General features: G+C 35.4%; 1 protein-coding gene across 3 annotated transcripts in view; it reads left to right on the plus strand.

Moving 5' to 3' along the window:
• Positions 1–27627, plus strand: part of MCPH1 (microcephalin 1) — a 120037-nt gene that overhangs the window by 91220 nt on the left and 1190 nt on the right. For 2 of the 3 annotated variants that reach the window (XM_059468692.1, XM_059468693.1), the window contains exon 13: positions 26513–26750. In XM_059468692.1, coding sequence (XP_059324675.1) covers positions 26513–26750 — 238 coding nt within the window. Of the gene's footprint in view, positions 1–1612; positions 1735–26512; positions 26751–27627 lie in introns of those variants that run through there. The other variant, XM_059468694.1, reaches the window with a different exon arrangement.

Here is a 27627-nt window from a genome sequence, read left to right on the forward strand (position 1 = left end):
GCTGCTTCATTACTTTTATAGTGATTTCCTTTTTCAGTCCAAATTTTTAAGTGATATCTAAAGTGGAATTCACAAGTATCTACCAAACTCTAGTCTACACAAATAATGTAGGCACATATCTAAGAAGACTCTTACTATGCATTAATGAAGTTCCTGTTTGTAGGACAGATGTTAGTGTCTTTCCCTGTGAGCATTTTCTAATAATGAATGTTATTTTAATCTTTGAAAGATGAGTCATCACATACAGAAGTAGGAAGTGAGTCCCAGGATTATGAAGAATAGTTGCTACATGTCCTTCCTCCTTAATATTTTTATATAGTTTGACTGTAGTGCACAAAGGCTGTGCTTATTCTCTTCAGAGTTATGTGATGACAACAAACTTCAGCTGGTAACAAGTGTAATTACATCTTAAACTCAAATAGCATGGGTTCAAAACTAACACGGAAATTGCAGCTAATGTTAAGGATCTTACAATTGCACTGCTGAATATCTGACAGTGTTAAGTGCTGTGCCATATCTCTCATATTGAGAAAAGTAAAATAAAGCACTTGTTTAAAGAGGTTATCATTGGTCGAAACGGAATGAAATAACTTGTGTGCTAATGTGTAGTAAAGCCTTTAAAACCTGTTTTGAAAAATTGTTCCCATAGCAGTTGTGTATTTACTCTTTACTGTTGAATTATAAGTTAAAAATTTAACAGATGTCCTTACTCTCCATGCTTATATACTGTTTCTATGCTTTGAAAAATGTCTTTTAAATTAGTTTTGTGCATTTGGACAATTTAAACCTAAAATCTTTATGTAAGGTTTTGACTTTTGTTATATTATGTGAATGCTGTATTATATTGATGTGAAAAGGCAGCAGACTCTGAAAGAATCCAGAAGGCTTTTGGAAAATGAGAAGTCTGTCTTACTGACATCCTAAAGAAAAATGCATATGCTGTTTGTCTAAAGGAATGTATTTTTAAAAGTCTAAGCAGCTGACAGTAAGATAGCCTTACAAATCACCCCAGTGCCTGTGATTTAAATCCTTCCTCTTGTAAGCAGTCAGTCAGGTTAGCAGAAGGTTCTCTCGTCTGGTAATAGCACACTTATTTCATAATAACAGCATGTCACACTTCCCAAGAGCATGTTCAAGTTAAGATCTGAATTCAAAGATAAACTGGTGTCAAAGAGGGAATGAAAAGGAAGTGAAAAACTGTGTAAGAGGAATAAACAACACTTTCAGAGAGGGAGAGGACATTTACGGCAACAGTAAGGTACCTAGTTCCTGACATCTGTTTCCCTCAAGAAAAAAATACAGTACATGCACTAACCTTTTTATGGAGAGTGCAAGAAAAATATTTGCAGCGTGTTTTCATATATTCATATTTGTTGAACTGTATTATGGATGTATAATTTGAAGTGGACAGAGCAACTGCAAACTATTTTTGCACTCCATAAAGATAAATATTTTCTTTTTTTCAGTACTAATAAACATAGTTCAGCTCTCAAAAACATTGCCCACCCTCTTGCTGATTCTGCCACAAAAACTGGGCATTCTTTTTGTTGTTGGTTTTACTGCTGTACAAGCCAAGGAAGAAATTAAAGTGGATTTTTTTCTCCCTGGTTAGGGAGGCATCAGAAGCCATGATGGGACAGCACAAAGATTAGCTGCATACAGATACCAAGACTGGGGCCTCTGTGAGTTTGGGCTCCTTCCTTCTGTACAACTTATTGCTCTGTAAATATTAATGTAAGTACCTCACTGGCTGAGAAATATTCTGTTCTTTATCTCTCCAAATAAATCCTTTGCTCGAAAGATAATCCTCCATCTCCAGTAGAATATGTAGACAAGACCAAATCTCTTATAATTATCCTATCATTAAAGTGGTATATTTTCTTCCCAACACAAACCAATGAGAAAGTCCTTTTACTGGACTTTTATCTAAAGCTGAATTATTACTTGAGTAATTTCCCTACACAGAAAATTCAAATCTTTAAAAATCTTTAATCTGTCTCACTAGAAATATATGTACAGGAAATTTGGAGATGACATTGGTGATGTCTATATGTCTATATTGTTTGAATATGCATCCACATTCAGGCTAACTGCAGCCAAAGTAACTTTTATTTAAAATCGAATAGTTCAATCTTAGCTTATTAGCTGGAGGCTAAGCTTGATTATAGAACATCTTGCTTGTATTTTTATGCTCTTACATGATTTTTATGTCAATATTTTTGATCAAATCTGTGATCAAATTCTATTATAAATAACTAATAAAGTTTCATCTTTGGTTTTAAATTATACATTCTGATTTCAGAGAAATTTCTCTCTGTTGATCACAAGGAGACTTGGGTAACAAGTTCAGATGACAGCACTAGAAGTTAGGTGAAATGAATGTCATGAAACTTGTGGAAATAAATGATGGTTATTCAAGATTTCATACGTGTTTCATTGTCTCATCTTAAATGCTGTTGTCAGTATATTATCAGCATTTTTCATTTTATTACAGTTATCAGACTATTGTACCCAAATTGTGTTGTTTTGCTGCTCTTCTCTTTCAGTAATGGATTCACTTGGACTGTGAATTGATTAAAAAAAAACAAGTCAGTAAGAAATTGGCTCTAAATAGATTGATCACCCTGGAAACATAATTCTTTTACACTGTAGGTGCATTTTGCAAGGCTAAGACCACTATACCTTTGGTAAATGTCTGTTGAAATGTTTAAGCAGGGACTGTTCTGGACCCCCAGTGCAGCCCATGGTGAGGAAGGATGGACTAGCAATGGATTGAGTTTTCAGCCAGCTGGGAAGTATTCCAGGCAGGACTACAGCAGGCAGGGAAACTGTAGGGAGTCATGGCCTAAAATTTGTTTTAATTTCATGCAGAGTTTAAAGATATATCTTCTGAAGGTAAGATCTATGAGACTAGAAAAGCCTCTCATGAGAAGCAATGGAATCCCTGTTGTATGAGTAATAGAGATGGCAAAACACTGAAAAATGTAAAGGAAAATCCCATGCTGGCAGCAGTATGAATTAAGTGATTTAATAAGCTTTTTCATCTCTTCATTTCTCTCATCAAACCTCATCACTTTGATGAAAGAAAGAAAAATGTTTATCTTGGACCTCCATGTGAAAAGTGCTTTTAGGAAAAAATATCCCTCTTCAGATGATAAAACTATAATTAATATAGTTGATATAATTCTTGCATTTTCTCACAGACATTAAATTAAACCTATCAAGCACAAGCTAATATTAATGCCTGCAAACTGTTAAGCACAATTATTCCAATATAAGGCAGCAGTGGGTTTAATATTGGAAATTGTTATGGTTTCAGATTTCTTTACAATATTGGGACAACTTAATTTTGTATTATTAATTCCATCAATGACATGCAAAAGAACACAGTTATTCCAATTGCTAAAAGCATGAAAGTGAGACAGAGATTCATAGACTGTTATTGCCCACACAAAACCCTTCTTGGCTGAGAAGTTTGCAACCAGACCAATTATTCTCAATTATCAATGGCTTGATTGCTGCTTTTGCTTTCAGAAATTTTTTTAAAAAGGCAACTTATTTTAACACAATATCTACAGTGAATATTTTTTTAAAAATGCATTTTATGGACATCATTAACTGAAAAAGCCACAAATTATACATCAAAATCAGATTGCTCTTCATTAACTTGTGATAGCTGAATTTCTCTACTTTCAAAACCTCCATTTTTGAACATTTATTTGATGTGAAGTGGGCTCCTTTGTATTCATATTTGTTTTTTACTTTGCTGGTTTTGCAATGGGGGCAGAAAATCTGTGCTCACTTAGCTCTGACCTAACTCTGCTGGCCCACAGTTTTAGGCTACAGTACACCCAATAAAGAAAAATAACACATGCTTTTAAGATAGCTATTTCAATAAACTGATAGCCTCAAGGACTAAAAAAATAGTAATGCTTTAAAGGCAAACTGGGGGCTTCTCATTTAGAAGATTTTTCTAGTATCAGTCAGAACCTTTTTGTGATACATCTGTCATGGAAAATGATCAGAAGCTGTTGAAGTAAACAAAATGTGGGTCTGTTCTGCATTATTGTAATTTGCAGATGCCCTGTGCCTGTTTGCAGAGGATGGCCCGAGGCTTTTAAAACTGTTAATGACATGAACAGAAGCCAAGAACTGTCTATATTTGAAATACAAGTGTATTTTTAAAATAAACCAGAATGTGTGAATCCTCACACAGTTGCCCTTTGCATTAGATTTACACTGTGAGAATTTTTTTTAAAGATGCAGATTTCTCACCAAACATTCTGTGGACTAGTTAAACAATTGGAAGCATTTTCCAGAGTGTTACCACTAGTTCAAATGTTGGCTTTCATGGCTGGTCCAAATCAGGCTTTACAGTAAATGAAACTTGGCTCCCTTTCATTGATTTCTCAATGTTCATTAATTCATTAAATGTTCATTCATCAAGTTTCATCTCTTTTCTGGGTCTTCCATGTCAGAAGGAGGCACCTGTTTCCAAAAAAAAATTAACTGGCAGATGGCTTAGTAAGTATTGCACCATATCACAGCTGGTAGAATGAAGTAATTTTAATGAACAGAAAACAAAAATTAAAGTATTCAGAATTGGAAATAAGGAAGAGAGAATTTCATATCTTGTCCTTTTCTTTTTCTTCTTTTTTTTCTTTTTTTTTTCTAGTTAATATTCTTCTGTAAAGGTAGAGTTGTGAATCCTAAATACTAATTGTTGAAATTCAGGACAGTTTGGACTGTGTAACAGCTCTGTCCATGGATATCAAATACACTGTAGCTGGTAGTGCATCTGCTGTAAATGAAGGTTTTATCCACTTATACATTGTGTCATTTTTCCAGTTTACCAGGCGTCTGAAAATCAGCCTGGTTTCAATGAAAATATGTAGAAAGCCATACTCCATGTGCTTTTCATCTGAGACATAAGACTTGACTGTGTAATACTGGACATCCCCCATTCTGTGGGACATTTGCCAAGCTCAACAGAAATAAAAGTTACAGGCAGGAGAATAAAACCAGAGGAATAAGTGATTACTAAATCCTTATTCTGTTTTTAATTTTTATATTCTTCTCCAGTCTCAGCTGTTAGAGTCAACTTTTAACAATGTCTCTGAACTGGAATAGCCATGTATTCTCTACTTTAAAATGCTTTGTGGTTAAAACTTTAAAATGTTTAATGTTCATAAATGAATGACAGATTTTCAGAGGTTCTCAGTGTAGACTTAGACACTTTCAAAAATCCCAGTATGTCTTCCTTTGCATCTTTAGGTAAGAATGTATCTCTGATCTACGAGCTCGGAAAAGCCTAAGAGCCTTTTAGTATGTTCTGTGCCTGAGTAGTTTAGGTTGTATTTGAAATGTAACTGGAGCTGTTACAAATTTTCTCAAGAGTTTTGGGATAAAATCTTGCCTTGTTTTTGGGTGTTGCCAGTGATTATGTTACTCTGTCCTTTTGGTCTGTTATGTCCTAGATTATGAACTAATTAGATTAAGAAATAAATGAAAGCTTAGATTTAGGGGAAATAATTCTATTCCTCATGGTTGCAGAAGCATGAAAATGTTTCTCTGCAAAATGGCAGTAGAAGGCAACAAGTAAATAAAAAACATATTTTTTAGCATGATTTTGAAAGCCAGAATCCTGGTTTCTGAATAGTTCAGTTAGAAGTCCCAGTAATGTAAATTCTAAAGTCCTATTGTAAGACCTTCCTTTTACATTTCCAGAATATGAAAGTAAATACTGATAACATCTGCCTATTTGGCATCACTTTCAAGATGTTGTTTGCTTGTATCTATTTATAAATCTAATACTGTTCAACTCCTTTTTATTGGCATGTATGTGTTTATTGTACCTCTCAATACCTTGGATGCTGTAGAAAACTTCAAAGTAAATTAGAATTGAGTTCCTGTCTGCAATACAATGCACAGTCACATACAGGTTTCACTTGCTAAAAGTTACTGTGGTTGCAGGTAGAATTTTTATAATGTTCAGGTTAATGCATGTGGAGGATTTTTTAAGCACTTCAACTGCCAGTCTAATGGAAAGAACCCTGAGATATTTATCTTCATTTTATCATGCTTTCATGATAAAGTTTCATGAAGTTAGTATTAAATATGTTACAAGAGAAGGCATAAATCATCTACTTGGCATCTCACTTTTAATCCCAGGTTAAAAAGGTACTACCAGGCTATTACTTTCTGCAAGTTACATGCTGCTTTTGTAGTATTCTAGTCCTTCACTGCTGTTTCTTTGTCTGCGTTAAATCTGTGAAACTCAAAATAATCCCTGTATTCAATACATTGCTAACAGTCAAGAAAGGAAATTTTACATATTCAGGATGCATATGTAAATTACTATTTTTATTTAATAAAGATAGATTGTTGAGCCTGGCACTAATTTTATCCTTTATTACCAGTGAAGACATGAGAACTTGAAGTACATCCTGCTTCCATACCAGGGAAATTGGCTCAAAGTGGAAGGAGGAAGACATAGCATAATTTTTTGTGGAATACGTCCTTTAAATATTAGTTCAAAAAGACCTGCTGAGTCAAAAGGCCAATTTTATCTAAATTTGTTTTTAAAAATGTACTATACTTAGATATACATAGCATACATGACAAAATAGCCAAGATAAAACAGTTCTAGAAGCCTGTTGGACTTTATGGATGCATCTGATTGTTGCTCAGCAGCCCATCCTACTTCTGTGCCTTCTGTGGCTAATGTGCCTAATCTATGCACATGACTATAATCTAGGAGCACATGATTATGTTCTGCAATGACTTACAAATAACTTTAACACCCCAATTATCTTCTAAAAAGAGCTCTGTTTTATCTACATAGCTAATTTTCCAGAATAAAAATCAGTTCTGTAATTCCTTTTCACCACTCTGTGGTCCTTGCTTATAGTACAATGACCTCATATATCTGACTAATAGAATCTTGCTGCCTTGGTACACTTTGGTCACAAAAACTTTTCACTGCTGATTTTGCCTGTAGTTGTGATGTATTCTCTAGTTTCCTCTCTGCATTTGACTAGCTTGGACCAACATGGAGTGAATGTAAAGTTTTTGCTAAACAAAAGTGGTTGACAGCTTGTTCCAGTCCAGAATTTTCTCAGCACATAAACATAGACTACGTTTCATAAAACAAAGCTGCAGTTTTGTTTGTTTGCTTTGGGGTTGTTTTCTGAGTTTCTTGAAAAGATCTGATTCTTAAATGAAAAGAAACACTGGGATGTGTTTAGAAGGGGATAACAAAGTACCAGAAGAGCAAGCAAAGACTGCAGGAAAGAAGCTGAAACTAGTTTACAGGTAATAAGAGCAGACCCAGGCCAATATTAATTGTGAGGAAGAACAGATGTTTCTATTGCTCTATTGATGTAGATTTGGTAAATTTTCATTTTGCTGCAATAGTAGCACATTATGCATGCATTACACATGCTTTTACATTATCATCTGAACTGTAATCTTGCACTTCTAGAAAATCAACACTTGGGGAAATTGTTATCATGTAAAAACACAATCAAAGTTTTACTTTGATCTTTTTTCCACGGTAGAAAAAAACATAGTCAAGTTTATGTGCCTTTGTCTTTCTCTTCTGGTGATGTTGCACTGTGATTGTGTTTGTCTGTATGATTCATTGCAAGCTCACTGGCAGATGGTCACGTACACTTTGCAAAAGTGCTTGATGCTAATAATCAGCTTTTAGCTTTAATATTCTTTTCCTACTGTAAGTAATGTATATTATCATAATGCCTAGAAATATCATGGTTGTTTTAGTCACTGCCATCTAAATACCTTTATCCTTCAGTAAAAAATGTTTCTCTGTACATGTTCAGTATTTTATGAGTGAAACCTACTGCCTGTATGGATGGTAGTGATAGAACAATTGGAGTTCTGTCTTCCATATATGAACAAAATGGAAGAATGAGAGTTTCATAAGACCAGGGTGTGCTGAAAAACCTCCTGGCTCCTGCATGTAATGATTTTTTGTTGGTTAAGCCATTGGAGCCCCACAGGGGTTATACAGCTAAAGCTTCAGAAATCCTGCTTTGTCTTACTTGATCCTCACACTTGTTATGGTAGAAGGAAAGTGTTTATGTGTATTTTATTTGTTTATGTGTATTTTATTGCATAACAGTAAATCAGGCTTATATGCAGTGTTTATCTGTAATAGTTAAAATGCTATCAGTCCAAAATACATTCCACTTATTTAAAAGGTGAACTTGTAAAGAACTATTTCTACATAGCACAGAAGAATGTGTATATCAAGAACTGTTGTTTCATAAGAGGAAAACTGTGTTGCATTATGGGCTCTTATTATTATATTATCATTTATTTAACAGTAGTTCTAGATGAAATAGCTGAAGAAGCAAAAATATAGTGGAACTTTGTGGAGACCCTTTATAGCTATGTTGGGATGGGAACGTTTCTGGTCTGGCTGTTTTAGTGGAGCTGTTGAGATGCTCTTGTTGGCTTTTTTTTATTATAGTTTTAGTACACTATATCCAGGTAATAAAATTAGTTACAAATCTGACTCCCTCAAAGCACAGTGTCATGCAATGGTTCCAGCAAAAGTGAATCTTATTTATTTAATTAAAATTCTCTTATTTTTAGTAAATTCCTTGCTGTTTCTTCATTTAGTAATAAGCAAAAAGTTGTACTGCAACTCTGTTCATGTTCCTGGAAAAGAATATGACACGAAAGTCCATGACTGTCTCTACAGGGTAGGATCACAGCCTACAGACCTGATATTTTTCTGAATGTATTTCTCCATTACACCTGAGAGCTTTAGAATGTACATTTTAGCTGATATAGCTTGTCTTCTCAGGCACTTTCATAAGTGTGTCTAAGGTACAGTCTTAACTGCAGAATTCTGTCCTCCAAAATGGAGGCTGAAGTAATTCACAGCTAATATGAAGAAAATAATCCATGAATATGTGCCAGATTTTGTCCTGCTAATCTTAGTTTCCCTGATATAAGCATTTTAATAGTCTCCTTTGATTTCTAACTCCCATACCTTTGCTCCAACCACACAAACACCAAAAAAAAGTCAATTTTAAAATGTCAAAATTCTATCATCAGCAGATTTACTTTGAAATTATGATTTTTACTTACTGTGCTTGTGAGTATATGTTTTTATATATTAATATGCTTCTCTACCTGTTCTTACTCTTTTGTGTTTTATTATGTGTTGATGACACAAGGTCTTCTCTTGTAGACCTTGGAGGTTTTTTCAAAGACAAGAAGTTCCACTGTCATGTTTTTCTTACAATGATTTATGTCCTGTGTATTGAAGTTATTCATCACAAGTATTTAAAAGATGGTCTAAATTAATAATTTTTTTTTAAATATTTTTTTTATATTTGCCTGAAGTTGGTCACAGAAGCTGCAATCAAAAAAGAGCCTTGCTTTGCTAGTCAATATATTAGTATTACAAAGGTAATATTTCTTCATTATTTTCCACTAAACATGAAAGCAGACTTGGTATTTCATTACATTGTACAAATCCAAAACAAAGGATAGTGTCTGCACCAGGGACCTTTTGATCTTCAGAGTAATATTTCTGTCCCTTTTTTTCCCCAATCTGACTGAAAGGTCACATTTTACCCATATTTCATTCTACCAGATTTATTTGTGGCCTGGAGGCTTTATCAAATGCATTTCAAGCAGGAAATTCTGGCAGTGATTCACATGAGAGGCTTTTACCTGTGGAGATGAGGCAGCCTGATTCTGCTCACCTTCAATAGTCTTTGCTGCATGTCATGCCTACTTTTAAATCTATGAGAGAGAAGTCTAGCAAACCAGTATGTTTGCCTGAGGGACAGGAATTTTATGGGTAGTCTGAATTGGGTGGAATTTTGTTGGTTCTTTTAATAGTAACTAGTATCATTAGTATCTATATTTTAAACTAATATGTTTTGAACATATGAGGAATTTTTATACTTTTTCCAGGGAAAAAGTATAAAAATTCTGTTTAGTACTAACTTTCTAAAATCAAAGAAAATATACATGTAAGAATTAGCTTTAAGGTGTCCTCACTATCATGTTAAAACTGAAAAACTTGTCCCAAAACTTTAGTGATCTACCAGAAGTTTTGCCTAGCCTCAGAGATTCATGCCTGAATCATGGTACATTTTAAGTGCCTTGAAACAGCTGCGGTTTCAATACAAAGCAAGGTCAAACTCTACAGATTTTATTGAGTACTATTACTGAAGTTCTGGGTTTAGTCTAACATGAAGGAGGTAGATAACTATGATATTAATTAAGTTTTGCCCAAAACTTTACTATGTGGAACTATATAGTTGAGTTGATCTTGGCTTAGAAGAGAAACTGTAAAATAGGAATGGCATAAATAATTGAAAGATCTGTTCATCCCATCCCACTGGGTTTTTGGTTTGGCTAAGCTCACACTTATGAAACTAAAGATGTGCTTCTTGAAGCAGTACCATAGTGTGATCCCAAAATTATTATTATTCTCTGTGATGTGGATTGGGCTGTTTGCTGCTTACTCATGTAGAAGATGCTGAAGGACACGTAGTGGTTCATCCGATATTAAAAGTAGACAGTATTTTTTCTTGGGTTTTTTGCTTTAGGTTTGTTGGTTGGTTTTGGGGTTTTGTTTGCGATTTATTTGTTTGTGGGATTTTTTTCTGGAGGTTCATAGAATCATAAAATGGTTTGATTGGAAGAGGCCTTAAAGATCATCAAGCTGCAACCCCCTCCACCATGGACAGAGACACCTTCCACTAGACCAGGCTGCTCAAAGTCCCATCCAGTCTGGCCTTGGACACTTCTAGGGATCCATCCACAGCTTTGGGCAACCTGTCCCAGTGCCTGACCACCTCACAGAAAAGAATTTCTTCCTAATATCTAATCTAAGCCTACTCTCCTTCATCTTAAGGCCATTCTGCTTGTCCTGTCACTACATACCCTTGTAAAAATTCTCTCTCCAGCCCTCTCATAGCCCCTTTAAAGTACTGGAACCCTGTTCTAGGGTCTCCCAGGAGCTTTCTCTTCTTCCAAGCTGAACAATCCCAACTTTCTCAGGCTGTGTTCATAGAAGAGGCACTCCAGCCCTCTGGTCACCTTTGTGATCTCCTCTGGACTTGCTCCAAGACTTCCATGCCCTTCTTATGCTGAGAACCCCAGAGCTGGCTGCAGCCCTCCAGGTGGGGTCTCAAGAGGGCAGAGCAGAGGGGAAGAATCCCCTGCCTTGGCCTCCTGGTCACACTGCTTCTGATGCAGCCCAGGATATGTTTGTCTCTCTGGGCTGTGGGTGCACACTGCCATCCAATCTCCTGTTGTGTGCTTTCCCCAAGAGCATCTCACCACTGCTGTAGGGCTGCTGGCTTCTTCTCAGCAGCACTGCCAAGTCATTCTCCTTTTTGATGAGATCATTCCTCAAACATAGGGTTTTTCCAGGATTAACTGCACTATTTCTATTTTCATGCTGCCCTCAGAGGGTGTTGCAGACGTTGTAGTGGTTATTTCTTTCATCAGGAGTTTTCGGCATCCTCCACTGGCTTTAGCCATTTACAGTGGATGTTTTTTCTACTTCTACTGACAAATTCCAGATTTGTCTAGAACACAACCCCAAACATCTGACTGGGGTTTTAGCTTCATTTGCTGGAAGCCTTTGGTTTATAAGACAAAGAGGTAGTGCTCTCCACAAAGATACAATGTGCACATGGACTTATCCAAAATTACATTTGTTTGATTAATTATAACTCCTATTATAGTATCCTTTTAAGTTTGAGCTTTTGCCTGCGTGAATCAGCACTTCCAATTCTGTGGTTAAATAAATTTAGAAAAGAAACCACATATGTTGTAATATATAGGCTTTATTGTACTTAAGCAGACAGTTGCATTATGCTGTGTTTGCAGGTCTGGTATTTACCTTTTCATGGGAATTTGTCTTTCTCATGGTTAATTGCAAATGAAGTAGACTGAGGTCAAAATGTGAATAATATGGAAAGATAACATTGGAAAGGATTCTTATTGTTCTTATCTTATAGATCATGCTGATGACAACAAAGGAACATTTCCACTTTAAAAAAGTTCAAATGTCAAATATGTTAAAGAATAGTATATTTAAAATATTATGGTGTTCTAAAAATATTTTTAATTAGTTTACACAGGTGGTATTACATTTGTATGGCATTAGAGGAATTAGTACCTTTAATAGCTTTCACAAGACACTATTAGTGGAAACTCTGCTACCCATGTTTTATCTCAGAGAACTGCATGCCATAATTAAGTGCACTTAAAAAGCCAAATTGAACTGAATGAACAAGTAACCAGTAAGGATGTTCTCTCGAGCATTCATTCTTACTATGATGAATGATGCTTGTTTTTCTCCTCTCTTTAATTAGAATGTTTCTACATTTGCCAAAGAAAATGTTGGAATGAGGACAAAAACTGAAATTATAGGAACAGGGTTTGATGTAATAGCTTATTTGTAAAGGAAACACAACTTGTTTGGTATTTTATTGAAACAGGAAGTTCAGAACCTCAGTACACACAAGCACAACAAATTCTCAGGTGCTAGTTGAGTCATCTGTTGTTGGAAGTAGCCTCATAGAAGGCTTCCCCTTGATTTAGTTTTAATCTTCAATTAACAAAGGGAAGGAAATTACATACAGATTTAGTTTTAGATTATGTGCAAAGCTCTCTGTTGCTTTTTAGCTGTCACCCTGATGTGCATGCTTTGTGACTGTATCATGCTGGCACTACCAAAGTGTGTCCCAGTGAATATATTCAGCTTTTAATGAACATAAAAAACCTGGTGTATTCCTTTTATTTATAAAATAATATAAAACTTGGTTAGTCAAAGTATTTTGATTTTTCCTTCTCTAGCCAACTCATACCTGATTTCAGCTTTATTTCAAACTGGAGATGATAAAGTTCTAATTGATAAAACTACTGTTTTAAGTTTAGTATGGAATTACTTAATTTTTAACTGTCATATTTGTTTGTAATATATAACAGAGAATGTTATATAACATTCTCTGTTCTATAGCAGAGAAGAGCATGACAATGCCATGTAGTTTTGTTTAGCTGTGAATTCATTAAAAACCACTTTGGAGTTTCAGGAGAAGACTTAGCTTCCCCCTCCCTTCTAAGTCTGTAGGACACTGGCCTCTCTTTAATAAGAAGGATTAATTGAATTCCCTCCAAATCACATCATTACTATTTCTCTGTTTAACCCCAGGAGTATTGCAGTGTTGTGCAGTGAGTTCTTGCCTCCATTAACAGTCTGAGCAATGATGGCTTTATGGCTCTCCCAGTGTCAGCCCACAGCATAAGGACAAATGCATTACACCTTAATCAGTAATGCCATTTTAAAAAGTATTCCATGGGTAGCATTAGAACTACCATGCTAGCTCCTCAATTTTAAATTTAATAGAATTTTAAAATAAAAATACACACATGATCCAGTGAGTGTGCAGGACATTTTTAAACTTTTTCCCTTATGCAGGACTAGCTAGATTGTATTCTTTTTCTTCATTCTCTTAGTGTATATACTTTAGTATAGTATGTGTGCAAGCAGTTACCTTCATGAGAGTTTGCATTTATTATAGGACTAAAGCTGTATTCCCGATAAACCCACCTTATTCCCATGGATTTTAATGGGAATTATGGATTGGGGCAGAGCCAGATATGATAAATATTTGTTTACATACATTTACTAGAAAACTAGTATGCAGGAGAGAAGCATTGAGCATTTGCATTTTATCAAAGCATTGAGCATTATTGAGCATTTGTATTTTATCTAAGATATCCAGATTTGTGACTAGAAAATAACTGCTGCTTTTGCTTGAAGACTGTGACTGTTTGTGCTTCAGGACATTTATCTTGCATTTAAGCACAAATCCCAGTTGCTCACATTTTATGGACATTACTTGCTGAGTATTCTTTGGTTTTCAAGTTGCAACTGCTTGCCTATGCAATGACAGCCTCTCAAAAAGGCTTTTTGCTTTCACTAAAGCAAGAGCACTTCAGGTAAAATCCAGATAGGCTAGAAGGTGGTAGACCCTCAATCCTGCACCATTCTTAGACAAAGAATAGCAGGAATATAGGAGAGGAACTCAGAAAGGAGGACAGGGTCAGGAGTTTGACCCTACAAACTTTGCCCAGCTAGCATGAGAAGTCACTGAAAGTCCACTACCATAATAAGTCTGCCTAGTTCTCCGTGTTTAACTGCGTCATAACTGCAAGCTCAAATTTAAAACAAACCCAAATTCCATATGGAATCTACAAGAATATTTCTTTTTTTTTTTTTTTTTTTAAGGTTTTTAGAACATCACCATTAGATTTTCAGTAAACTTGTGGACTTTCTTGTGAATTGATTTGAGATTGCCACTTCAGATTAGCACTTCAATAGCTTCACCTTTAGTGTTTTGCTTTTATTTTATCTTCATTAAGACAGTTCCTGCAAGAGAAAATGCAAATATCAGATAAGTCAAATTAATATTGTTCCATTATCTTTGTCACTGAAAAAAAGTTAAATCAGAAATAAGTAATAAAAAAAGGAAAAAAAGCAGAAATGTTATTACATGTCAAAATCCCAAATGCATCTGAAATCCTAATCAGGAATAAGATTGTATTCCAAATAAGGTTTATGTTTCAAGCTTCTTATTTGCAGCAACAAGATGTTAGACTTCTTTTCCTCCAGGATTTGATCAGGTTACTGAGACAGTGTCTGCTCTGCCTCCTGTAGACTCTTGAGAAGAAAACAGTGGGGTGATGTGCTGCAAATGTGTTTGGTGTATTAGCTCACAAGTTCACAAGTGCCAATTCCTTAAACAGGTACTGGAATTGGTTACCTTAAACAGGTACTGCATTTGTTACCATGCACAGCTTACAACTGTGGTTTGTGAATTCATTTTTTTCATTTTATTAAAACAAATCCTTTTAAAATGCTTATCCTTAACTTGAGAAATAAGAGCAAAGACAATAAATTTAGTGTCAGGTACTCAGCCATTACCCTACCAACTATCATAGCTTTAAACTTACTCTGTATTCACAACATAAATATTTCTCCCTCAATTATACAGAAGATAGTCCCAGCTTCCTGTCACAATATAGTCACAGTTCTTACATTATTGTCATGCTAAAAAGTACAACAATTCATTAAAATAATCTTCAAATAGAAATTGTTTGTCATGTTTTTGTTTAGCACCTATGAAGAAAGTGGTCCTCTCCAAAAAACATTTCTTGAGTAATGATAATTTTAAAACATAATTGATAAAAACCACCTGGTCAAATATTTGAACATGTAGGGTTTTTTTTTGCTCTGTGTGTGCTGGCAACTCCACTTGCTACTTTTAGTGCTGGAGGATTAAATGTCTCTGCTTTCCATTCTTCCTATGGGATCTTCCAATTTGTGACATAGATTAAGTGAAGAGGAGATGTTATTACACATAAAGAAGTATTCCTGCCAAGGACTACTACTTAGGGAAGTTATAGAGGTAATCATGATAGCAGTTCTTTTGGGAGTTTCTGAAAGCAGCCCAAATCAGGTCAAGTTTTGCAGTGGGCAGCATTCCACAGCAGTTGCACCATGTGTGATGCCAGGTAATCTCTTTGAGTGGGCTCATTTTTGTGATTCTCAGACAATTTTAAAGGTTTTTGCTGTTGAATTTTGATGTAATTTCAACTGACCCTTTAGTTCATATTTTAAAAACCAAGAATTCCCTGCTAATTATCGTTGCAGTGCATGTGTTTCCATGTAAGTAGAGAGTTTGCATGGGACTTCTGAATGCAGCTCTCCAGGTTTCTGTTGTGCTTAGTCATGATGATGCATCTTTTTTATACAATTTAAGAAAAAATATCTTTTAATTATACATCACATTTTTGTTAATATTTTGTTTGGTATGTTGTAATATATTGTGTGCTAGACAGAAACGTTTTGTGGTTGTTTTGATGAGGGAATACTTTAGGCTGCCCTACTTAGTTTTTCCTCTGTTGATACACAAAAAATTAAAATAAGAAAGCAACTTTAAAAAAATCTAATTTGCTGATGGCTAAGTTTTTTAAGCCAAGTCCTTTTTTATTTGTTTCTCTGCAGCATATCAAAACAGATTGAGAAGTCAATCCTCAGAAATATGAAGGAAAACTAACTCACTGTGTTCAAGCTTTGACATATTTCATAAAGCTGTTGAAAACCTAAACATGAAAGCCAGACTTATGAGCTTTTTTAAAGTTATTTGTAGATTCCCAAGACGACTGTGTTCCCATCACTTACTGTAGCCTCTAAAACTCAAATGACGCTTAAAAACATTCATGTTTGGCACACACTGAGTTACTGCTGGGCGTTGCAATGGCATTCAGCTAAAACTGAAGAGTAGAGAGAAGAATGTCTTCTTGTAAAACAATTCAGTCTGCTGAGACACAGCAAAAGGACTCACATTTTCATATTTTAAAGATAAAACTAAAACTCAAATAACGCTTAAAAATATTCATGTTTGGCACACACTGAGTTACTGCTGGGCGTTGCAATGGCATTCAGCTAAAATTGAAGAGTAGAGAGAAGAATGTGTTCTGTCTTCTTGTAAAACAATTCAGTCTGCTGAGACACAGCAAAAGGACTCACATTTTCATATTTTAAAGATAAAACTAGCAATTATTTTAAATGTTGAGATTGCATTTATTATGGGTTCATACAACTGTTTGGGGAATGAGCCATTTGGGAACATCTGTGTAACCCTTCACATTTGCCAGGCTTCTCCTTTCAACAAGATTGCTCACTTTGTTATTACTGGAATAGAAAACTCTTTTATTTATCAAAGCATTATTCATCTGCACATTGCCAGGTATAGCAAATCTGTTGACAGCACTGGATTTATCATTTACTGTTAAAGGCAAATGGAAGGATTCCCCACTTCCCTAAGCCAGCAAAACAAATGTCATTCTTGAAACTCACTGCACAATATCCTGTGCTGATTAAAAAAAAAAAAAATTAGACTGTCCAAAATGATCCAATGTCTGAAAAGCCTAAGGTAGTTGTAATGAGCTTATAATTTTGAATTTTTTTCTTTAATGCAAATACTGGACTTCCACACTTCCATGCCTTGTGTCTTCATCATTTGTAGTATTTAACCATGGGGAGTATCAAGTTGCTCTCCATTAAGTGCAGCATGTTATTAGCTCATGGAATTTCTGTTTCAGTGTGGTCTTTCATCACTGAAATATAGTTATCTGGAAATGTATTCTTTCAGTCTGTGAAAATGCGAGTGTTTACTCTCATATGATTAAACATTGCTATTTACTTCATTAATACTTCATTCCTTAAGCTACTCTGCTGAAATTAATAACATACTAGTCTCATGCACTGGTTTTCTTGAAACAAAAACCCAACAAACAATTTGCCTTATGTGGGCTGGGAGATTTCAGTAAGCCTTGAGGAGACTTTATATGAAATATGGGTAAATGGTTGCAATACGAGGGAATAAATGCCAAAGTGCAACTAATCTTCCGCCTTCTGTTGCTATATAAGAATGAACTATGAGATACCAATATGGGCAAGTTGCAGCTGTTAAAAGACAGCCTACATTTAGCTTAGGTCATTATTTTTGTGCAGTTAATAAATCCATTTGAAAGAAGCATCCTATTCCTATATCACTACGCCATTACCTCTGCCAGAAGTGACTCCATGCTCTCTGGTGCCTGTGTCTAGGAGTCAGTGATCCAGGCAACTGGAAAGGGATCTGCAAAGTGTGTGAGGAGTGAGTGATGAGAGCACCATGCACACCACACATACTTCGGGCTCTGGCTCATTCCAGCCTGCCCCCTGAACTGAGCCCATCTTCTGAGTGTATTCCATCCAAATGGAGTACAGTGTACCACAATGGCTGCTCCGCAGTGGGAATTAAAAGTACACTCCATGGGAATGACTAACAGATTCATTTCAAATTTGCATTAAACTAGACCAGTAAAAATGTAAGTATCTGTTCACCAAGGGTCCTGTGAGGATAGATCCTTCAAGAATAGATCTTTGTCAGCTGTGAGGAAAAACAAGTCCATCTATATAATACATAACTTTTAAAGTTATGGCTGGTTGTCTAAATCAAGTTATTTGGAGGTTAAGATTTTCTTGGTTTTCATATGGTCTCAACTGCCTTTGTTCAACTGTCAGTTGAATTAAGGGAACAAACTTTCTGTTCTTATTTTGCTTGCTTTGTGTTTTTGAGACAAATGGACTTGTATGCATCTACAAACTGTGTTAGGTGGAGAGTCCTACCAATCATACCAGATATAAAATGGTAGATTCAACATTGCTTAATTAGATCTCCTGCACAGAAGATCCATAAATGATCACATGACCTCTTTGTCATAAACATAATGAAGTCACCATACCAGCATATGTGGGAACCATTGTCATAAATTGTACAACTGCTCCATCCATATACTGTATTTGTTATCTAGGCTTTTACTAAGCTACCAGGCTATAAAGTCTGATTAATCATGACCTAAAGTTAGTAGAACAGGAGATTCACTCTGTTAGTTCTTTAATTACTAAACTGTCTTCATCTCACCTCATGAGTTTTCTCACTTTCACCCTTGTGAATTTCCTCCCTGCCACCATCCTGTAGAACGGGAAACAAGTGGCTCTGTGGTGCTTAGCTGCCACCAGGGCTAAGCTACAACAGCCTGGAATTAACCTTGAGAGATAGAAGAAATGGTCAGAAGTAAGTATGATGGAGTTCAGTAAAGACAACTGCAAAGGCAGAGAAATACACACCTGCAGAGTGACAATGCAATAGTTCTGCCCAAAGAGCAACTCAACATTTTAGAGGATCTGAACCAATACATGTAACCTCTGTCGTACTCTGATAAAAGAAGCAGGCATTCAAGGATGTGTTAACAGGAATGCTAAGCATAAAACACATGAATTGTTTGCTGTGTGCAGAGAGCAGTGGTTGGGCCTGAGCTGGAATACCATGTCTAGTTTTGGGCACTGCACTTCAGGAAAGATGTGGGATCCATTGGCAAAAATCCAGGGCAGAGTAACAAAATTATCAGAGGTCTACAAAATATGACCCCAGTGCAAAGACTGAAAGAACTGTGTTTGTTTAGTCTAGAGACAACCAAGTGGAGACATGATAACTGCCTTCAAATATTTAAAGGTTGTTGCACAGAGGAAAAGAAGAAATTGTTCTCCATGTCCCTTGGCACTAGGACAAGAAATAATGGGCTGAAAATGCATCAGAGGCAATTTAGGTTGTATAATTAAGGAAAGCTTCCTAACTGTGAGAGAAGATAAGCATTGGACTAGATTGTGTATGGAGGTGGAAGATTTCTGTCTTTAAATTTTACAGGGATTCTTGAGGACTTGTCACAAGTAGTTCATGTAACCCTCATGGTATGCCAGTGGTGCATGGCTCAGAGGTGTGTGTGCCACACTCATACACCATTTTGGCATGGGGCATGAAACAGGGCTGCTTTATTGATAATCTGGTGAGGAAAACCCTTCCCAATTATAATTTGCAGAATTTTGATTTAAATTTGCAATTGCAATTTGCATTCTTACCACTGCCTGGTAGTCACTTGAGTTCTCTTGAAATAAGATGAAATGGAAGAAGGACAAGTTTTGAGGTATTTCAGAAGAAAAGTTTAAATTTCTAGTCCTGAAAAATAATTTCTTAGTTAGCCAATTTGTAATTAAAGGACTTTTTAATTTTAAAAATACTTAGTTTGTGTTGAAACCAAATGCAAATTTATTCCAGAATATTTTGAAGTTCTAAGCAAGTAGTTAAAGTGATCCTATCTTACAATCTTATCAGAGTGTTTTTAAATTATATATATATTGATAATACAGCTCCTTGATTTGCAAGTCATAGTTATTCTCAAAAGGGAAAAGACAATGTTTTACCCTGATTTGTTTTTTACTAATCTATAGTTGATTACATTGAATTATGTAGTTTTTAAAAATAGTTCTATCTCTGGAAAACAAGGAAATTAAACTAAAAATAAGTTATTTTTTCTTTTCCTGCAAAAATTTGCTATGCCGGAAAAAAATGGTTCAGACATCTTCCAGTATAATTTTGAATATCCGCCAAACAGTAGATTTATTTGCCAAACATTTTCATACAGTATTCCCACTGGGACTCAGTCTTTCAGAGTATAAATTGGTGAAATTAACTTTTCTTATCAGTCTGTGGGATTTGAGAGAAGCACAGTTGTCTGCCAAAACACAGTAGAAAGAAACAATATCAGCTGAATTGTCTAGATGAAGTGTTCTTGCTTTTGCCCTTGCCTTGGCCAGGAAACTCTTATGTGAAGAAGTCTCAGAGGAGGGGAAGAAACTGTTTTGAATAACTTTTCAGATAATACAGCTTTAACTGTATGCCATTTCTCCTTTTATTTTCTTTTATATTTTCCAAGACCAGACATTGAAACTTTCTTTTTTGTAGACCAAATTTTCTACTCTATCCTCTTCCACCTCTGGCTCCTGGCTCAGAGCACTGGGTTTTCTACTGCAGAAACATGTGGCCTGTACTCAATCTCCGTGTGTGTGTGTGCTGGGGGCTGGGGGCTGATGTAGCCTTATCAACCATTCAAAATATTCTCACTTCTGACTGTCTGAAGCCTTGAGAGACAGGGAGCTTCTGTTTCAGCCAAAGGATATCAATAACCAACGAGAAAGCATTGTTTCAATAAACAGTAAGAGATAAATATTCCATATTTGTAATTAATTTCTATTGCATGAATGTTGCAAGTTGAGTTTTGTTCTGAGGATGAAAAACATCACTAGCAATGTCATGCCCAAGGGTGGACTGAGGTTCTGGGTGCTGATGAGATGAAAGGATGGCAGTACATCCAGAACCAGCTGGGGTCCTGCATCAGTGTTGTGTTCTGTTAACTGACACATCCTTGAAAGCTGAGGATCTATTTTTTTGTGAAACTGCTTGCTGAAGGAAGTTGTTTCCAGGTCCTAACATGCTTTTTTCATGCCAGACATCACTAATTTATTTATCTAGTGCAGCATTTCAATATAATTTTTAAAGCTTTTAGAGAATAATATTTGAATTTTAGTATTCCCAACATGTTAAAAAAACTCAGCCAAGTGCTAAAATAATTTTAAAAACCCAACAAACTAAAACGATAGGCTTTTAATTTCAGTTTAAAATGTATGGCACATGTTTTTCCTACAAAAATAGAGCTGCTATTTGATTAGTTGCTTCTATCCTATTAAACCTGATATTAAGAAAGATGAAAAAGAAAGCATTTCTTCTTTGTCTTGCAGCTGTACTGCATTGTTAATACGAATCACTCCTTGATCCCTGTAGGGTCCTGCAGATTCTGCAAATTCCTCACTGCAGGATAACTGTACTTTCAGAAGTCTGCACGCTGCAATATTCTCCTTTTCATCAGAAGCAGGCTGATGGTTCACTTGTGTGGATGTAAGCCCTTGATCTCTATATACATGGGGCTCCACATATGTGTTTTTCTTTTAAATTTTTACTAAATGACAGTCTGAACATGCATATCACCATGCAAGTTTAATGATTCCTAACAGGAACATAATTTTGATTTTGTTCCTCACAAGGGCTTCATAAATAATTATAGCAACCAAAATGTAAACATTACTTAGACAGTATATTGATCCATATTGAAATAATGTGAATATTAAAATCTTAGAACTTAATGTTTCCTCAGCAACATCAGTAAACTATATTAAATTAATATGCTATTTTATTTGTCTTTTATTGCTAAATTTGTACATTATCAAAGCATAAATCTTGTGCTGCATTTGGTATTGTTTGGTATTCATCCATTTTGTAGGGGTTTTGTCATTTAATATTTGCAGAATAGTGAACTAATCCTTAACACTTCAACAGTCAGTTCTCTTTTTACTGAGAATGAGCAATAAATAAATTTTGATCATCAATTTCAAATGAAATAATACTTAGTCTTTGGATAGATATAAACCATAAAATATACAGTCTTCTCTTTAAAAACTTGTGTCTGCAATTTTATGTTTTGCTGTTTGTATTTAGTAGAATATATTAATTATTTTTGCAAGTAACAATAACCAAGACATTACAGCTTTCCATGTTCTCATAAATACTATATTAATTGCTTGAATATTAATTATAAAATAAATCATAAGGGTTTTTTTAGATTTATTAGTGTTTAGTCAATAACTGAAATCAAGAATGAAGATTAATAATGCATACATTGATCGTACAGTGCATGCACAAATTTTCAGACGTGTGTAATCATTAAAGATGGCTAAATTATGTATATTTTTTAAGTATACAGTACTCCATATTATAAATTCTAGGCTATAAATACAATTTTTGTTGATTTTAATAAATCATAACCATACTCTATTTCATTTTTTGTGAAATATTATTCTAATAGCAATTCAGACTGCACATTTCTTCATGCACTATTGTCTGAAAAGTAGACACTGAAAATTGAGTGCTATATATAGTAAATTATCAGTTTCATTGCTTAAAAATTTCAGTGTGCATTCAAAATATTTATTTTCTTACATATTACATGAATTCAGCTATTATTCAGAGATAATACCTTTGTAGCACTTGATAGCTGTCTCCTATGGAGTTTGTGGAGTTTTGTGTTGATTCTGGCAGCTTGCCCAGCAGGAGGTATTCTCATACAGTCCTAGACAAAACTACAAAGTTTAGGAGATTTTATATTATATGCTCTTTTGGCTTGGGGGAATTGAAAATGAGTCACAGGTGGGACAATAGTTGGTGACTTTTTTTTGTGATTTTTTTACTTTATAGCAAAGAAAGACTTTATTTTTTTGTAATACATTCTCCTTAAGTTTTACTTCTGTCAGCAGTATTTTTTTCCCATTGAAAACTTAGGTTCAAACAAACAACTACATTAATGGTACAACTATGAGAAAAGTATGCATGTAAAAGGTGTCTTCCTGCCATTCATCCAGCTATGAAAGGATGAGGTTCATGGTTAGAGTCTTTACCAGAAAGATTAAATAGATGGGTCAATAACACTTTGTTTTAGTGTTCATCTGCTAAAGAATATTATTGGAAATGAAAATCAGCGCTGTCTCATAGGCATTAACACAACTGCAACCATAACTACTGACTAATAGATCCACAATTTGTGGAAATAGTTGCTTTTGGGACCCGATATTTTCCCAGGCTTGGTCTCTGCTAAGGAATTATTTATTTATTTGTAAAAGTTTGCATGAAATGGGTATGGTTTCAAAGGACTGGGAGCACCCCTGGAGTGCCACAAAGGCTTTGATGTTGCAAAGGCAGCTGAGTCAATTCAGGGCTAAGAGCTTGATTGTGCCCTCTGGTGCCCCTGCCAAAGCCTGTGTGGTCAGCTGGCTGCCCTTCAGCAGTTGGCCAGCAGTGCAGCCTCCAGGCCAGGGGCCAGCAGGCAAAGTCAACCTTCCAACCTTCCAGATTCCTCTCTGAGCTCTGAATGTAAACGCTGGGAGTTTTGCCTCGCTGTGGCCTGTGAGGGGATCCAGTGTGCTTGAGCAAATCCAGGCACAGCTGATTGGGAATGTGGTGGTGCTGCTCCAGACAAAGGGAATGCAGAGGTGACAGTCCATGTTGAACCCTTCCTTTGATGCTGCCACTGGGATGGGCTGTGTTCTTAGCCTGTCCTCCTCTCAAATGCGCTGGCAGTGAACCCAGATGGAATTGTAAGTGCAGTTTAAGAAAACCCACTCTACAGCTCAGCAGCATTTCCCTCCTCTGGGTGCTCCTACTATGTACTGAATGCATAAGTAAAGCATGCTAATTGTGCACGTGAGCTGAGGTGAAAGCTGTTAGATACTTAAAGTTTGGGTTTCCCAATTTTATGATTAGCTATGTACACATTGGCTTTAATATTAATTTCATCCAACATCTGTTTCTATTGGAAGATGCATCATATAAATAAGTTTTCATTACAATGGCAGCAAATAAATCCTTTCAGGGGAAATTTTTTAGGAAGTAGGAATACAATTAGTCCTTTTAAATAATATTCCCTAAAATATGCAGAAAATAGCAGATTGCAACAATTTATATTTGGTGTATTCTATCTAACACAAGTCTTACTGCCTTCTTTAGATAAAAACTTATCGATTCTAATAATTTTTATCTTTAAAATCTTAGAGTTTCAGGTTGACAAAACCAGTGTGACTTTTGTCTTTTTTAGTTTAATCTAGTCTATTGTAGATAAACTAGCACTATATCCTCTTTGGAATTGTATTTTTTCTATCAGTTGCATCTGATTTTTGCCAATATTCCAAAGAGCTCTGTGTCAAATGAACTAAGGTGGCATTGCATTTGTCATGAGGCTGTTATGAGGTTGATACAAAGAGATTGGTGTTTGTCACTATAGTGCATACTTTAATTTGTTGAAAGTTCTTACAGCAAGCACTTTCATAGTTTCACGATAACACAGTTTTTAAATGAAGATTAATGATTGCAATCCTGGTAATACCAAAATCACACTGCTCTGTACATCACAGATTGCAAAGTGGCTTTTGTTCCTGACCTAGTCTCCTAGGTCAGGACAGAGATCATGGCCTCTAAGCCTCACAAGACCCATCACAAACAGTACTCTTAGAGAATCCCAAATACCATGTATTAAAACAGTACAATTATTAATTTTCTGGTTTTGTTGACACCAAGATGCCCAGCAGACAGGCACTCCTAGAAGAGTGTTCTGCTCAGATGGAGGTAGGCAATACTTCACTGAGTCCAAATCCAGAGTGCAAGGCACCAGGTGCAGGAAGGGCCATCGGATATATTAAATAAGTTTGGGTCCTCTAAAGTTTGCAATACAACTGCAATGATACTGTGATCAACAAAATTACTTAGCAGCTATGAGACAGGATTAGGTGTGTTATGCCATTCCTAAACCTAAGTTTACAAAGGAATAGAAAATATAGGGCATTTCTTATCTTGTGATTGAGTCTTTTTGGCCTGGTTCATCCATAGCAATCACTGTCCTTATACCTTAATGAATTCAGAAAGCAAAGACTCAACCTAATTTTATTCTCAGGAAAGCAACCAAGGAATTAGCAATCTGAGAAAGCTGAATTATTTATTGATGGAGGAGATCTCAAAATTCAGGTTGGCATGGATTGACATGCCCCAGAACAGCAGAGGCCAGTGACACAGAGCCACTGAGCTGAAGCCTTATGTTACCATGGGTTTCAGGCTTTGCAGAATCTTCCTCCAGCTCATTGATCAGAAGTGCTAAGGCAATTCACTTGGACTTTTATCTGTGAACATGCCATGGAACCATTTGGATTTATAAACCCCTGCAAATCAGGCAGAGATTCTTACATTGGCTGCACATCTGCAAAGCACATACATTATCACATTAGATTCTTAAGTGCCTATAGTTTCCCAGCATGTTTGTATGTTGAGTGGAAGGAATCCACTCAACAGCTAATTTTTTCCACTGTTCCAGTTCACACCTTCTCACATGCTACAGTCTCCTATTCAGATGTCTCATAAACCAAATATATGAAAAATGACCTTGCCTCCATGCTCATGTTGTCATCTGTATAAAAAATTCCAAGCACCACATAATATAAAACATTTCTTTTTATTCTCATCTTGCAATTAACTCCAGTCTCATTGTAAATTTTCTAAACTTTGACAAGCAATACAAATTCAGAGCTGTAACCTACATTGCTCTGGCAGGTCAGTGGCAACCTCACACTAAGAAATACAATCTTTTTTTTTAAATTTTGGTATGAAAACTTAATTTTGCATACCATGCTGTGTACACTTGCTGTATGCACTACTTTTGTGCATATTACAGCTAAAAGAAATGGCTTTAATTGCTGCAACACTGTTCTGCCAGGTATATGCTGAGAATAAAATTTGTCTTATATAAATCATGCAAGTTTTTGCTATAATGATCAAATTTTCAAGCATTCACAGAGAACTTCTCATGGTTTTGTGGACACAAAAGGGTTTACAGTAAATGTTTCACTATGAGTGCTGGTACTTTTGTGTTACTGCATACATCCGAGAAAAATATAGTTTTTTTCTGTGGAGCACAGAAGGGAAAAAGAGGTCCTAAAGTAGTTTAAACTCAGAGTTAGATATGCTTCTAAACTCCTCAATGCAAACCGAGAAGCGTTGTATATTATAAAGGCTATCATAGTTTGTGCTGCAAGACTATAATAATTTATAATATCCTTTAAGATTTCTGTGTCATGGCAAGTGTTATAAATGTAAGAATGTAAGACTATGGTGAAAAATAATATTGTCAAGTGCTTTAAGAAGTTTCATATGTAAATTGTCATATAAATAGGAAATAAAATATTTTCAAATAAAACAATCTCAAAATCTGGTTTGGGAAATGTATTGATCAAGCAGAGCAAATTCTTCAAATATTTTACCCAAGAATTTCTGATACACCTGAAAAAATAAAGTTCATACTAATATATTTCTCTTTTTTTCTGAATTATGAAAAACAAGGATTAGTTTTACTTTGAGTGGAAATGTAACACATTGGTTAATTAATTTTCTTGTTTCCTCAAATACAGATCTGCAGGCTTCAGCGTCATCTCTCAATAGGAAAATACCAGCAGAATCTCTTTTCAAACCAGCCTGTCATGTTTGTATCTCCTACCAGTCAGCCCCCCTGCAAAAAGCTGATTGAACTTATACAGCTGGCAGGAGGGAAAATATGTAAAGCCTTACGTCAGGCAAAAATCTGTATAGGCAGAAAACCAGGAAAGAAGTACCAGGAAATAATATCTTTATCAGAAAAATGGATATTAGGTAAGACACCAAATTTCAACTTATATAAAATATTGCAGAATATGTATTTAAGAAGTTATCAAATGTATCAAATATCAAATGAACTGAGGTTATGAAAGTATGAAAATGGAAACAGCTGCTACAGCTGGGTTTTCAGAAAAGTTGTCTCTATGGTAAGATCTTTCTCTTACATCTAAGAGGGCTTTATGATGGTCCTGGTACTCACCATTTTAATTTTTCTTAGAACAAATATCATCCAAATATCTTCAAATGTATCTTTTGTGTGATGGTTTCACTTAGAACAAATTAAATTATGGGAAAATGCTTACATGAGAATTGCTTTCTAAAACAGCATGTATTTCAACTTTAGATGCAGTTTTAACTGGTATAAATTGGCATAGTAATACTGAAATATAGGAACTGGCACCCTCTGATAAATTTTCCTGAATGCTGTGTTGTATGAAAGACAATTTTTGCAGTCTCCATTTTACTTGCAAAAAGTTTCTTTTTAACACCTGCTGTTAAGTTTCTGAGTTCTTGGTCTATCATTTTTCCAACTCATTTGCCACCCATTCTGACAGACTCTTATTTTCAGCAAGAGTATTTCCCAAAAAGAGATCTTGTTTAGAAAAAAAAAGCTTTAATTTATGTCATATGCTCTGTCAAACTTCTCCAGAAAATGTCTCACTCATACCCTAACAATAAATGTTCTACAGGAGTTGATGTTACTTGGGAATAGCCAAGCAAATCCTAATCTCTTGACCTCAAATACTGTCAGATCATAATGACTTAAAACCTGAATGAAAATACCATTAAAGAAGAAAGGAAAAGTGAGCCATAAGGGAAAAATTATCATCTGAATGCACATTTTATGTCATACTTACTTAAAATATAAGAT

This window comes from Ammospiza nelsoni, chromosome 3 (genome assembly GCF_027579445.1).
Source record: "Ammospiza nelsoni isolate bAmmNel1 chromosome 3, bAmmNel1.pri, whole genome shotgun sequence".
Lineage (NCBI taxonomy): Eukaryota > Metazoa > Chordata > Aves > Passeriformes > Passerellidae > Ammospiza > Ammospiza nelsoni.